A 14282-nucleotide genomic window follows, 5' to 3' on the forward strand; every position below is an offset into this window, starting at 1 on the left:
CAGGCCGGCCCCAGGCTACCTCACAGACTCATCTCCTGCCAGTCCCTTCCAGAACCCTCTGCTCCAGCCAAATGGATTTGTTGTTCTGCAAACAAGCTCTTCAGTCAGTCCCCCACCCCCACGCCTTTGTTCGCACCATCTCCCTGGGAATGTCCTTCCCCCATAATCCCCTCCTCCTTTTCATTTCCTTGCCTAAGTCTGCCCACACTTAAAGCCCATCAGACACCTCATCTTCCTGACACTTCCCTGACCCCAGATGAAGTGACTTAACTTTTCTTAGTGCCCACAGCCCACAGCCACGCAAAGACTCATTGCTTCCTGACTCTTTGACAATGAGAACCATGATCATGTCTTTGTCCTCTGTCCAGAAGCTGGGGACTCTGGAGCACAGGAACTCAAAGTGAAGAACTTTGTGTCCCTGGTATCTAGTGCATAGTAGGAGTTCAAAGAACATGTCAAGGGCTTTATCAGCCTCTCTTAGCAAGAATGCAAGAGTGAAACAGCTCTCAGTCTAAAGCCTGGATGAGGACACTGCATATTCTACCCAGCTCTTGGGACACAGAGGCCAAATACCTCAGGATGGCCCCCAAACCATCACCTCCTCAGTCAGGTTACCATCTGAGTCTTTGGCAAACTCTTGACACCTGAGCTAAGGCCAATGGGGTAGCATCTTCCCAAACCCCCATCTACCATCCTGTTAACTTGGGTGGGTTTCTTAAGCTTCCCTCTCTGGCCTGCCTTGTTGCAGCCAGACGATGGCACACCAGCTGGCCTGTCTGTCTGGGCAGAGCCGACGGATGCCAGACGGAGCAGAAATGGCTGTGGGCCCAGCTCTATCCATCTCCAGTCCTGGCCCCGGCTGGGGGATGGGGCCTGCTTGCCTGCTGGTGCTGCAGGCAGAAGGGCTGGGAGCCCTGATGGTCTCCAAAGATAGCAGGTTCTTCAGGATATGGACCCCACCCCTTTACCACCAGCCACTATGACCCAACATGACCCACAGCCAGCTTCAGATCTCTGGTATCTTGTTTGTGCTTAGTCCAATGGTCTAAGAGCATAGAAAAGCAAGCCCCAAGGTCAAGGAGCTGCAGAATCATTTCAGACAGATACCAACTGAATTCACCAAATGCCTCTTTCCTGTGTAGCAAAAATTCCACTGCTCCTTCATAGTCCCAATTCAAGGCACAATGATCCAACAGTTGGGATTAATCAATCTCTCAAGTCCTACTTATCCAGTGGCCACATCACTTTATAACAAAACACCACTACTTAACAAAACTATTTCACTGTGACCTTCCTTGGTGCTTGAGAATTCCTGACTTCCAGTCTGGAGGTGGGGAGAAGCAGCCTGGGGCTAAGGAGCCCTAAGAGGCAGTGGGATGCCACTGCCACTTTCCCTGGAGGCCTCAGCAACTTGGCTCCATCAGGCCCCCTGCCTTCATCCCCCATCCTAAGGTCCGCTCACCACTTGCGCTTCATGTAGGCAGCAGCTCGGTTCCCGTAGAGCATGGCATTGTGAGGGGCCCTCTGCACAGCCTTGCTGTAAAGCTGAATGGCTTGGGTCCACTGCTGGCAGGCAAAGGCCTCGTTGGCTTGCTGCTTCACGCGCTCCAAGTATGGGGGCAGCTCTACCTGGGGGCTACAGGGAAGGAGAGCCAAGTTAGGCCAGCCAAAGAAGGTCAGAGCAGCCTCTCAGGAAGTCTGTAGCCTGAGGGCCACCTATTATTTTCTTGGTCCCTGGGATCTGCACTGTCATTTAGAAGAGGGGAGCACTTCCATCCGTGGCCTAGGTTACTGCAATAGGTAATGGGCAGAAGTCCCGATACTCTGAACCAGTGAAAAAAATAAGAGGAACAGAAATGAAGCTGTCATGGACAGGTAAAAGGCAACTCTCTCTCTCTTTTTTAGAAGTAAACTCTAAGTAAACTCTATGCCCCCAACACAGGGCTCAAACTCATGACCCCAAGATCAAGAGCTGCATGTTCCACTGACTAAGCCAGCCAGGCACCCCAAAGGTGATTCAATTTGATTCTATTTATTAGAGGGTGCGAGTATGTGAGCTTGCATGCGCGAGTGGGGAGCGGGCAGAGGGAAAGAAGAGAATCTCAAGCCAACTTGTGCATTAGTGTGGAGTTTGACAGGGGGCTCAATTTCATGAGCCTGAGAGCATGACCTGAGCTGAAATCAAGAGCTGGATGCCTAACTGGTTGAGCCACCCAGGTGCTCCCCAAAGGCAATTCTTAATCAAACTCCTGGGTATGACAGTAGCTAACCACCCACCTCCACACTGAGCTGAACCTTGTGACCACCCAAGTTCCTCCCATGTATCTCTCTATAGAGACTTCGGTTTCTCTCAAAGTTTAGAGGCTTTGAACACCTCTATACCAAAGCCCAGCACTGGGCCTGGTAGTGAATAGAGGCCAAAAGATAGTATGGGACAAAGAAAAATATAATGGGGGAAGAACATCTATGTAGAACACCTTTGAGAGAGAGCTCAGTACTAAGAGACAGCTGATCCCTGGGTCCTGACCCAGCTTCGGATACCAAGGGACTGTAGCTTCAGTCTGAGCATGACTGGAATCCTACCACGTAGGAGCAGTATTGGAACCACTAGCCACATCCAGAAATACTCCATTACTCCATTATATCCCTTGCCCCAGTCCCCAGACTTGGAAGTATGTACCTGGATGGAAGGTTTACAAGACATGCTCTTCCCTCCGATTATATCCCTCCAATTATACTGTAAGGTACCATAAGGTGTAATTGGGACTGGAAGGGCTGGACAAGTCAGACTGGCCTCACCTGACATGTCCCCTACTCTCAGGCAGCCGGAAGCCATTGCTATGAAGGTGCAGGCCATTGGACACGCCGTTGGATACACCATTGGTGGACATCTTGCCATTCTGAACTTCTGGCAGGGATGGAGAGAAAGAACAGCAACAGCTCAGGAGGAGTTCCCCATTGCTCCTCAGCAGCCCTCCAGCTTCCATCACAGGATCTGATGGTTCCACTGTGGGCCATCCTCCTGGGGTGAGACCCCTTCCCAGAAAGCAAGTTTTGACACAGGCAGGCAAGTGCATAAAGAAAAGCCTGTGCGCCCTCTGCTGGTTGGAGAGGGACATAGCTTCAACTTGGTATTACCCTTAGGTGGGATTTGGGGGAATGTGGGGCAGGGTGTTTGTGTGTGGGGGGAGAACGGGACTTGTAGAGGTGCCTAAATCAACTGCAGGCCCCAGGAAAGAGTCAGTGAGGAGACTGACCCAGGATGAGAAAGGAAGGGCAACTACTTGAGGTTCTCAAGAGACAAGCCACGGAAAGTGCTTTTTCAGAGGGAAGGTATCTCTGACCTACTGTTCTCTTCCTTCTTACTGTACACAGAGCATTCTTTCAGAGAATCTAGTCCTTTTGGGGCACAGCCACAGCACAAGGGAAGGGGCAGCTTTCTCAGCAGAAGTGGCAAATGCTCAAGCTCCCCAGCAGAGATAACCCTACCCCAAGAGAGAACTTACCCCCTGAGGAGTGGCATTTTCTAGGCAAGAGAAAGGTGTACGGCCGCTGCTTGTAAGTCAGGTCAAACAAATAGACCTACAGTGGAAGGGTCAAGAAAAGAGACGGAGGCTGTGAGGTAAGAAAGTGGCCGGCCAGAAGCAAGGCCTTGGTGGCTTGATGGCTCTCAGGAACACAGTGAGTGTTGAGTAGGGAGCCATCCAGCAAGGCCAGGAGGTGTTCTACGGAACAAACCTCAGACAGGAACATCTTCCCAGTTCCCAGTCCCGAGGGTGGACTGCTTAAAACACCGCCATTAATTAGAATCACGTGTTTAAGTTGGAAAGGTCCTCTGAGGTCACAAAGCCAAATTTCTCATTTTATAGATGGGAAAACTGAAACCTCAGAGAAGGGAAGCAATTTGCCCAAAGCATCACTGATACTTACTTCTCTCAGTGAACATAAAATTATCTATTATTATTTAATGTTTTTTCAATTCTTACTTTGCTTTAGGAACTCGGCTAAATGTTTTATATGACTTACCTCATTTCATCCTAGAAACCACCTCATAAAGAGGTACTATTATTTTTTTAGTTTATTGTTTTTAGTTATCTCCATACCCAACACAGGACTCTGAACTCACAGCCCCAGGGATCAAAAGTTGCATGCTCTTCTGACAGAGTCAGCCAGGTGCCCCAAGAAGTACTATTATTGTCACCCCCTTTACAAAGAAATATGGGTTGAGCCTTTATTTACCCACGGCCATAAAAGTAGTATGTGGCACAGCCAAGACCCAAAACCAAGTCTGTCTGGCTCTAAGCCACTCTGCTACACTGCCTCACTATTCATCCTAATGCTACCTTCAGGCCAGGTGATGGCTCAGCAATCTGAAGCCAGGACCAGTTCTCCATCCCAGTTCTCTGGTACATAATCAGTCTTGCCTTGTTCATCAACTGCTTCACCTGTCATGTATCCTGTCAACCTGGGCTGGATCGTATTTCAACTTTGTCTTCTTCATGTTTATAATAATGCTAGTCCCAGAGTAAGTGCTCAGTATTTGTAGAATAAATGGATTTAAGCAAGGCTTACTAAATATCCTGACTGAGAACATGCAAAGAGAAGGGTTAGTAGCCTGCCATTACCAAGGAACACTCCTACAGCCCGACTCCGAGCCCCAGGGTTTCCTCCTAGGAAAATGGATGATGAGGAAACCGAGGCTCAGAAGAATGAAGACCCTCACAGTCCAAAATCCCTGTACACAGAAGGCCAGCATTTGAAGACCGGTCCATCAGTTCTAAAGCTTCAGAAAAAGCCAAGACCAGGGCACCTCTCTGGGAATTCCAGTGATGCCAGGTTGCTCCTACATTTCACTATAAAGGCTGCTGCTGCTTGTCTGCCTCATGGCAGTGGAAGTGAGGTGTTAAGCCCTGGCTGCTGACTGTGGGGTGAAGGGGGGCAGAGCTACCTTGGGCAGCCATACATACCTGCTCCCCTCCCATGTTGACCAGCAGCTCTGTGCCATTGGGGCTGAAGGTCACATAGGTGGCAACCAACACTCTCAGACGGTTGTTGTAATCAGGCAGCTTCACGGGCAGGTGACCTGTGGGGAGCAGCTCAGTTAACCTAATGTGAAGCTCCCCGTCTTCCCCTAGAGGGGCAGGGAGTTGTGTGAAGTCAATCATATCAATAATGGTAGCAATTACCTTCATCATAAAAGCAGCTGCAAGTGTTGAGCACTCACTATATGCACTAGGCTAACTGCTTTATATACTTTATTTCATTTCATCATTACAATGCCATTTTATGGAAAAGGAATTAAGACTCATCAAGGGTAAATACTTTGCCAAAGGTCACAGGATGGCTGGTCAGTGGCAGTCAGGATTAAAGCCCACATCTGCCTTACTCTAAAACCCTTTCTCTTGACCACCATGCCATGCTATCTCCCTGTACCACCCCAGACAGAGTTAGCTCCCAGCCAAGAATGTGGGGCCAGAGCTGGACTGAGCCCTACCTGCTACGTAATACTGGGCGGCACCATCCGGAAGGGGCTTCTGCCGGTCACAGAAGGTGTGGACACCTGCCGAAGGGCTCTGCTTCATGCTCTTCCTGGTGGGAAGGCAAACCACATAGGTTATAACCCCTAGAACTACCCTTGGCTAGTCGAGATCACACTCCCTAGAGGAAAACCTAAATTTTTACCTCTGAAAGGAGATACCTTTCTTCCTTACCTGAGCAACCCCAAAGTTTCATCAACTAGACAGTCATGGCCATACACATTACAGTGCTTTACAAGTAGGTCCTATCCATTGTCTTGGTCCTCATGACCACCCTATTATTCTCATTTTACAGATGATGGAGTTAAGGTTCAAGGTCCACTCCACGTCATGTAGTGTATGAGGAGCAGCAGTGGTCGCCCAAACCCACAAATGAAAGTCTAGTAGGCCAGACACCCCTGTGCCTGTCCCAGGAGTTGACTGAAAACCCAGGCTGGCAGAGCTGCTCAGGTCTGGGACTTAGGTGGAGGTTCTAAGTATATTATACATTTGTTTAAAAAATAATAAAATTAAATGTACAAAAAAGAATTACACGTATAAGATTATAACTCTGCACAAATACTCATAGTAAGAGAATAAGCAGAAAATATTATACACAGTGATTTGTTTCAGGTGGTGGATTATGGGTAGTTTTTTCATTATATTTTCCATATTTTACAAAATAGACATGGATTACATTAAAAAAAAATCACAAGAATTTAAAAACCCATCTCAAAAAGCAGAGGGCATGGCAATGAGGGAAAGGGGCAGCAGGTTCCCAGGGACCTGGCCATGGGAGGCCGAGCTATTCATACCTGTGGTTATGAATCATGCGAATGTCATAGAGCCTCACAAAGGGCCCACTGGCCCCTACTGCCAGGCAGTTGTTGTCCTGGGGGTTGACGGTGAGGCACTTGGCCTCCACCAGCTGGCCACAGTACTCTGTCAGGTCAATCAGCACCTCCGAGTGTTTGCTGTTCTCCCGAAGGTCATACTGGCTGTGAGAGAGGACAGCGTTAGGGGATGGGGGTTGGGTCCTCCTGTGAGGCAGGGGAGAAGCTAAGGCCTTGTTATACAAAGGGACTGGGAGCAGCTCTGACCTGTTCCTAAATAATAAGAATGTCAAAAACCACTCCTATTTCTTTTTTTTTTTTTTTTGAAAGATTTTATTTTTAAGTAATCTCTACACCCAGTGTGGGGCTTGAACTCAGGACCCTGAGATCAAGAGTAGCACGCTCCTCTGAGTTAGCCAGCCAGGCACCCTGAAAAACCATTCCCATTTCCCGAGTGGTCACGATGGGCCAGGCACCTGAAATAGGCTTCTCATACAATCTATTTTATTCTTTATGTAACTATTTACGGTAAATACTACTGTAACGTTTTTTGTTTGTCTTTTATAGGTATCAGTGATATTACTATTAAGTACTATTACTACTGATTACTAAAAATGAGAAACTGCTTTGTGTCCAGTACTATCTGTAAATGTTGTACATGGATTATCTAATTAAATCCTCATGCCATTCCCAGGTACCATTAGAACACTGAGGCTGAAGGCAGCTAAACAGCCTGTCTGGGATGATACTGCCAGTAAATGTGAAGCTGGGATAGTGCAGAGCTGGGGAGACAGCCTTTAACCACCTGGCTCCGCTCCTTAACTCCACTTTTAATCTAATTTCTTACAGGAAATGAAGAAGTATGGAGGTGACTGAAAGGAGAATCTAGAGGTCACCTAAGAGCGATCTAGAAACACTTAGGGGCACCTGGGTGGCTCAGTGGGTTGGGGCCTCTACTTTCAGCTCAGGTCTTGATCCCGGAGTCCTGGGATGGAGCCCTGCATCGGGCTCTCTGCTCCATGGGATGCCTGCTTCCTCCTCTCTCTGCCTGCCTCTCTGCCTACTTGTGATCTTTGTCGAATAAATAAATAAAATCTTAAAAAAAAAAAAAAGAAACACTTAGCATCAAGACAAGCCTGAGTCCCTCTCAGGTTAAAGGTCATGTCAGACATCCCCGGCAGCAGCACCAACCTCACTGCAGTTTGGAGGACTGCTGTGCTGCCGCTACACAGGCACAGAGAATGGGGAGGATGTGCCCGTGTGCTCACCCACCTCCTGCCTGGACACTGGCAATAATCTCCACCCTGTCCGCCTCACTTTTCTATGCCGACCTCATCAGATTGCTCTTCCTAAAATACTGTTTTTGTTACATCACTCTCCTGCTCAAAAACCTGAGGAGATTCCTCAATACTTCTAGCTTACTGTTAGTAAACATTGACCAAACTCATCAGTCTGGTTTCTAAGACCCAATTTCAAACTAACATCGTTCCTCAGCTTTCTAACTGCGCCGATGACAACTATCCCCCATGTGGCTATCCTACCCCTGCCTCCACGAACTCTGCTCAAGTTGGGGAGTCCACTCAGCTTTTCCTTGCCCATCCAAATCCTGCCTATTCTGCAAGGTCCAGTGTATGCTCACCTTCCGCTAGGACACCTTCCCTGATTGTACCTCTGCCTAAGTGCCACTCAGGCTCCGACCCTAGGTGCTTAGCCTCTCCCTGCTGCCCTGGCACAGTCTGGTTAGTCCAGGTCAACAAGGGTAACACGGAATTGTACCCGCCACTGACCAAAGTGCTTTTTGTCTTCTAAGTACTCTCCTAAGGTTTTATAGGCACTATCTTGATTTTAATGCTCAGGCCAACAAGAGAGATACTATGATAATTTCTACTATAGATGATGAAACTGAGATTCAAGGGTAAAGTGACTTGCCCCAAATACTGAGTGACAGAGGTAGGACTTGATCCCAGGTCTGTCTGACATCAGTGCCCTGTTTCTAACTGCTGTTTTATAGTTCACGCGATCTAGATCTCTCCTCTTTTGTAATGGGGAAAAGGGTATAAAGTCCTACAAGATCTCAAGGGAGACATTAAATCAGGTTGGAGAGATAAGGAAAAAGTTCTAAAGTCACCTCTGAAGAAAGGAGTTAAAGGGCAATGAGACCATTTTAGGATGAAGGAAAGTAGAGGCAAAGTTGTCGTAACCTAGGCCACTGGGAAGGGGGAAAGCCCACGTGACCATTTCTGGCTGGCTATCCCCTTCTCACACATACGCCCACTGATCAACTCTTTGAGAGAATGTATCAAGCACCTCTACGTGCTAGGCACAGTGCTGGGCTCCAGGAACACAACCAGGGATGAGAAAGAGATGGAGATGCTCTGGCAGCTCACTGTTCAGTGAGTGATACAGACAAAAAGATAAACCAATGAGTAAATAAAATAAAAGAACTACAGATAGTGATTGGAGTTAGAGAGGATACAATTAGTGTGCTGAGACAGAATGATTGCAGGGGGTCCTACTTCAGACAGGATAGAAAAGGTACTTCTGAGGAGGTGATCCTTAAGGTGATCTCAGGGTGAGGATATGGAAAGAACTGGGGAAAGAGAAAACTAGGTGGAGGGAACACCAAGTGTGAAAGCCCAAAGGAGGCTGACTCTGCATTGGTGACAGCAGGCCTGCAGGCCCGGATGTAGTGTAGGAGAGCAGGACAAGCAATGTTCCCAGTTTTATGTTCACAGAAACATGCCCTGGGCAGACAAAGGAGGCTGAACTCTGCTGACAGGAAGGAACCAGGCCTGTGGAAGGAAGCGGTAGGGGTGGATGGGATGGGGAGCCAACATGCAGGGGGAGCAGGGGAGGCACAGGCCCCACTCCATGCCTCAGGCCCTTACCGGATAAGCCCGTCCTCAGCAGCACTCCAGAATGTGTTGGGCCACATGGGCGCTGTGGCGATGCGTTTCACCCGGTTTGTATGGTCTCCAAACATGTGGATCGTTTCCTTTACTGTCAGGTCGTGGACATGCACTTTGGAGTCGGCTGCCCCCGTGATCAAGATGCGGTCCCCAGCATGAGGCAGGAACTGCTCCAGAGAGATCGAAGAAGAGATTGGCAGGCAGTGTGGGTCGGGCTGGCCAGGAAAGAAGACTAGCCTGGATATTAGTACCCTCTTCCCTTCATTTCAGGTAAGAAAATGAGCCCATCCAAGATAGTCCACTAAGGAAACTGCATCAAGCATCAGCCCACAGGCCCAAAGGTAAAAATTGGGACATACGCCTTTACTTTGGTGGAATAGTCCTGACTTATGCCAAACTGAACTACCTAAGAAAGCCTTTTCCTCTGACCCTTCCCCAGGTAAGAGCTGAGCAGGCGACAGTCACAGTTGTTACCATTTACTAAGTATTTACCATGTGCTAGACACCTGGGCAGGTTCCTTATCTTACCGATATTTTAAATAACCCACTTAAAATTGAGGTTCAGCACTAACACTGAGTTAACTCAAGTCTGTCTGAATTCTCATGTGAATACTGCCTCATGAGGACCACTTGATAACCTGAGAATTACATAACAAAGTAGGCTTAAAATGAAAAGGACTTCCAGTGTTTTAAGAAGAAAGTAGTATTTTAAGTTGGGTTCAAATATTTCTGGAGAACAATCTGGCAATAGGTAACAAAGTAAAAGATGTTTCTATCTTTTAATCCCACACTTCCACTCTTGAGAAATTTCTATTAGGAAAAAGGGACCTGTGCAGAAATGCTCAGAGCAGCACTCCTCGTAATGACAAATACTGGAAATGGCTCAAATGTTGGGCCCTGAGGAAGGGTTGAGCATCAGGAGGAAACATCTCCCTGCAGCTGTTACAAAGAATGAGAACCCCGCCATTCAGATGAAGTTGAGAATAAAATATTCCAGATGACATGTGGTAAGAACGAAACAGCCATAAATATAGCTTTGAACAGTAATCTTTAAAAGGTGTACGGTTCTATCACCTAGCTTTGAGGAAGAAAAATATTTGGGTATGGCATTAGTTGACTTTTTCTCTTCTTTCTTGAGTTAAAAAAATTTAATCATCTTCTTTCTTAACTGAAAAGTTCCTCCCAAACCACAACAAGGCTGAACCAGTGCTGGGGTTGGGGCATTAGTCTGCATTTAAAGAGCTCCAGTCCTACTTGACTTAATTGTTCAGGAAAGAGCAACAATTCACCTTTCCACACACCACTGTCTAAGGGCTCACCAGAACAAGGGCTGGATGAAACAGACGGAATTCCATCATTTTTAGGGGCAACCAGTAGTCTTTAATCCTGTCTGGAAACAGCATGTACTTCAGGCACAACAGAAGAGGGAGCTCTTGGGGCCTAGTGCCACACTCACACACTGTAGTTGCCACCAGGGGGAGCTTGTGGGTTAAATAAAAATACCTGTATTGTTACCACCGGAAGAGAGAAGAATCCTTTTCTACACTTTCACAGGAGGCTGAGTGTCTGTGAATTTAATTTGGGGCCTTGCCCCAAATCTCACTATTAGTATCAAGACCACCGTCAAATTCTGGTTTTTGAACTCAACGTTTTGTGCTCTACAATGCCAAAGCTGATGGCATAGGTCCCATTCCCAGATCCCACCCCCCAGATTCAAATTGAACCTAATAACAATTTTCAGCGGGCAGAAAACAGTCTGTTTGCCATGCAAGAGGTGAATCTGCGTTGTTCTGTCTCTAAAAACTGCAGAAAATTATCTAGGACTGGTCTCTGGAACAGGAGGTGAAAATGAGAGCTTGGGAAGGGGGCAGGGTTTAGGGAAATAAGTAGGTTCTCAGCTCTCAAATCTACCTTCTTCTTCATGTATCTTGTAATTCTTCTTGATACTAATTAGGAAAATATTTCTCAGATTAGTGAGGCTTTCCAAAGGACAGCCTCTCTCACATACATCCATTACAGAATTTCAGGGCTGGAAAGGTCCTTAAAGGTCATCTCCTCCAACTTTAAACGTGTCAGGTAAGTTCCCATTGTGGAGAGTACTTCAGTGCTTGGACATTTACAACCTTCTCAAAGGGCCCATTCTACCTTTTCCAAATTGCTCTAAGCGCTAGACCTGTCTCTTCATCAGGCCCACATTTGTTTCTGTGGACTTAGAGCCAATAATCCCACGTCTGTTTTCTGAGATCAAAAGGCAGAAACTTCATGTCATTTCCACTTACAGAGCTTCAGAGGTATGAAGACATTTTGAAGTCCCGTTCCCACCTCTCCTTAGCTCACTTTCACCAACAAATCTGTAGCTCGAATGTAGAAGAGCTAAAAGTACCTATGCCAGGTACCTTTTTACAATCATCTCATTGAACTATAATACTAAGCCTATGGAGTGCTGCTTCCCTTTTAAAATTAAAGTCCTATTTATTCATGAATCCAGGGGATTTTCCTAAGCTACTTTGTATTTACAGATGAGTAAAAGGGCTCAGAGAGGTCAGGTGACTTGCCTAGGTCACACAGCTTCTAAGAGGCAGATAAGGGGGTCAAACATAGGTCTTCCTGCTATCTAAGTTCATACTTGGAACCATACCACCCACCATCACCACTCAAATAAATATAAATTCACCTGGAGCTGGCCTTGTGGCTCTAAGTGAGGAAGCAGAACATGGAAAAGAGATGGGGTTTCAGGAATCACAGTCAGATGCTCAGATCACAAAGGTGTCTGTGACTCCAGGGGGTATGTGAAACCCAAATGGGCAAATACAACCATGTGCGCAGCCCAGTCATGCCTCTTGTTCTGTGCCTTATCCTGCTCACCTTGACAGAGAAGATATTTGCCGTGTGTCCCGTGTGCATGGAGAGCAGCTTCTTGTGGTGCAGCGGGTCCCACACAATCGTGTGCTGGTCATCGGAACCAGAGGCCAGCAAACTGCAAGCAGAATGAAGGTTTCTGACCTCTCTTCAAGTTCCTAGGCCCTACTCCCCTACCCACCTCCCCCGTTCATAGGGAGTGAAGCCACAGAGAGTGTGACGAACAGGAGATATCACGGAATTCAAGGTTATCTTGTAAACATTAGTTGAGTCTCTTCTATTTTGTCTTAAGGATTTCTCATTATTCCTTAAAGGCATTAGATTATAAAAAAAAAAAAAAACAAAAACCAGGGTTTGGGTGGTCATCCAATTCATTGTTCAACTGTGTGTTGATAGTGATGGACTAAACTTAAGTACACAGAAAAGAGCAGCAGTCTCTTTTCCTTAGATCTACTGAGGAGGAGCAAAGTCCCTTCTCCCAGCCTCCCCACTCCCGTCCCCAGCACCTTCTCAGATGCTCTAGCTTATACTCACTCTCCTTTCTCGTTCCACTCCAGACAGTTGACACATCCTGAGTGACCCTGGGGGAGCAAATGGAAAGGGACAAGAAGAGAGCCAGTTATAGATTCTCTTGGGAAACGAAACACCAAGAAGTAGAACTAAACAGGTAAACTGGCCTTTCCATCATTAGTGTTTTGCTGGTGCATGTGAATGACCAGAATTGAATTAAACTGCCTAGTATCTTACAATATATAAAGTATTTTCATAATCATGATCTCGCTTAATACTGAACACCTCAGCCTGTTTTGTTTTGTTTTTTTTAAAGACTTTATTTATTTGAGAGAGAGAGAGAGCTCAAGCAGAGGGAGCAGCAAAGGGAGAGGGAGAAGCAGGCTCCTCGCTGAGCATGGAGCCTGATGCAGGGCTCGATTCCAGGACTGTGAGGATCACAACCTGAGCCAAAAGCAGATGCTTAGCTGCCTGAGCCACCCAGGAGCCCCCACCTGAGCCTTTTAAATAAGGCCACGTTTCATTGAACCTATTTTGCAGAAAAGTAAACTAAAGTTCAGACCAAAGTAAGCCATGGAAGTGAGATCCAAACAAACTTCTGCTCCTACCACTAAAATGGACATGTCCCCTTCCAGGGACGTCCCCCTCAGCCACAGAAAATTTGCCCAGAGGAATACCTGACCCAAAGGCAGCCAATTAACTAGAAGGTTGATCTTTCGTCCATTCAGCATATAATTTAATTTGTCAGGCACCCACTGTGTATCAGGTACTGTTTGACACTGGGGATACAGCAGTATACAAAACAGAGATCTCCTGGAGCTTACTTCAAGTAGGTGGAGCCTGGTATAGTAAGGTTAATTGGGACAGAGTCTTGAGCTTTGGGGGTCTGAATTGAGAAACATGGAGAGAGGCAGTTAGTAACAGACACTGAAAGCAAAAGCATCCACAGAGAGGAATCATGGTAAAGCCAGAGCAATGAGGAAAGAAAACCCATGAAAAGCAGAAGGTATCAAGTGGCAGAAGTGAGTCTTACATGGGAGAAGGAAGGAACAAGTCATCAGGCACTCCTATATACTGTTGTCTGTTCTCCCACCCTCCTTCATTCCTAATGGTACCTAGATTTTCATTTACTTAATTCCCTGTTCCACAAGACCATGTGTTTCAGCGAGTATAAACCCACTATCCTTGCTGTACTGATAGGTTTATCAACTTAGGCCTTAGCCAAATTGGACATGGCATTAACCTGGGCACAGGGATTGGCTCAGAAGTAAGCCTGTGACCCCAATCAGATGCCAGGGACAGAGCCTCTGGGAGGATTCTGAAAAAGGCATTTCCTCATTCTCAGAAGAGTCTATGAGAGATGCCTTTCTTCCTCGGATGCTGGGTGTATAGCTGGACACTTAGAATTGCCACACAAGGGAAGCCAGCCTGAGAGTGATGTCAACACAGAGAAGACAGCCCAGTCAAAGGCAATCACACAAAAACAGAGCAAGAGTGACTGACCAGAGTAACCAATACTGACGCCTACTCTACTTCTGGACTTTCAGTTAAATGAGACACTCAGTTCATTATTAAGGTCTTCTGACTTGGGTTGTTACTTGTAGCCCAACGCATGCCAGCTGGTAGTTCCAGCTCAGCTCCCAGTTTATGGATAC

General features: G+C 46.8%; 1 protein-coding gene across 3 annotated transcripts in view; it reads right to left on the bottom strand.

Annotated features, from left to right (window-relative positions):
• WDTC1 (WD and tetratricopeptide repeats 1) overlaps positions 1-14282 on the bottom strand; it is a 65729-nt gene that overhangs the window by 7995 nt on the left and 43452 nt on the right. For 2 of the 3 annotated variants that reach the window (XM_080800149.1, XM_080800151.1), the window contains 9 exons: positions 12652-12698; positions 12124-12235; positions 9238-9425; positions 6332-6514; positions 5495-5589; positions 4968-5083; positions 3507-3582; positions 2800-2908; positions 1463-1636 (listed from right to left, as the gene is read on the bottom strand). In XM_080800149.1, the coding sequence (XP_080656275.1) occupies positions 1463-1636; positions 2800-2908; positions 3507-3582; positions 4968-5083; positions 5495-5589; positions 6332-6514; positions 9238-9425; positions 12124-12235; positions 12652-12698 (1100 nt within the window). The remainder of the gene's footprint in view (positions 1-1462; positions 1637-2799; positions 2909-3506; positions 3583-4967; positions 5084-5494; positions 5590-6331; positions 6515-9237; positions 9426-12123; positions 12236-12651; positions 12699-14282) is intronic. The other variant, XM_080800150.1, reaches the window with a different exon arrangement.

This window comes from Martes martes, assembly GCF_963455335.1.
Source record: "Martes martes genome assembly, chromosome: 4".
NCBI lineage: Eukaryota > Metazoa > Chordata > Mammalia > Carnivora > Mustelidae > Martes > Martes martes.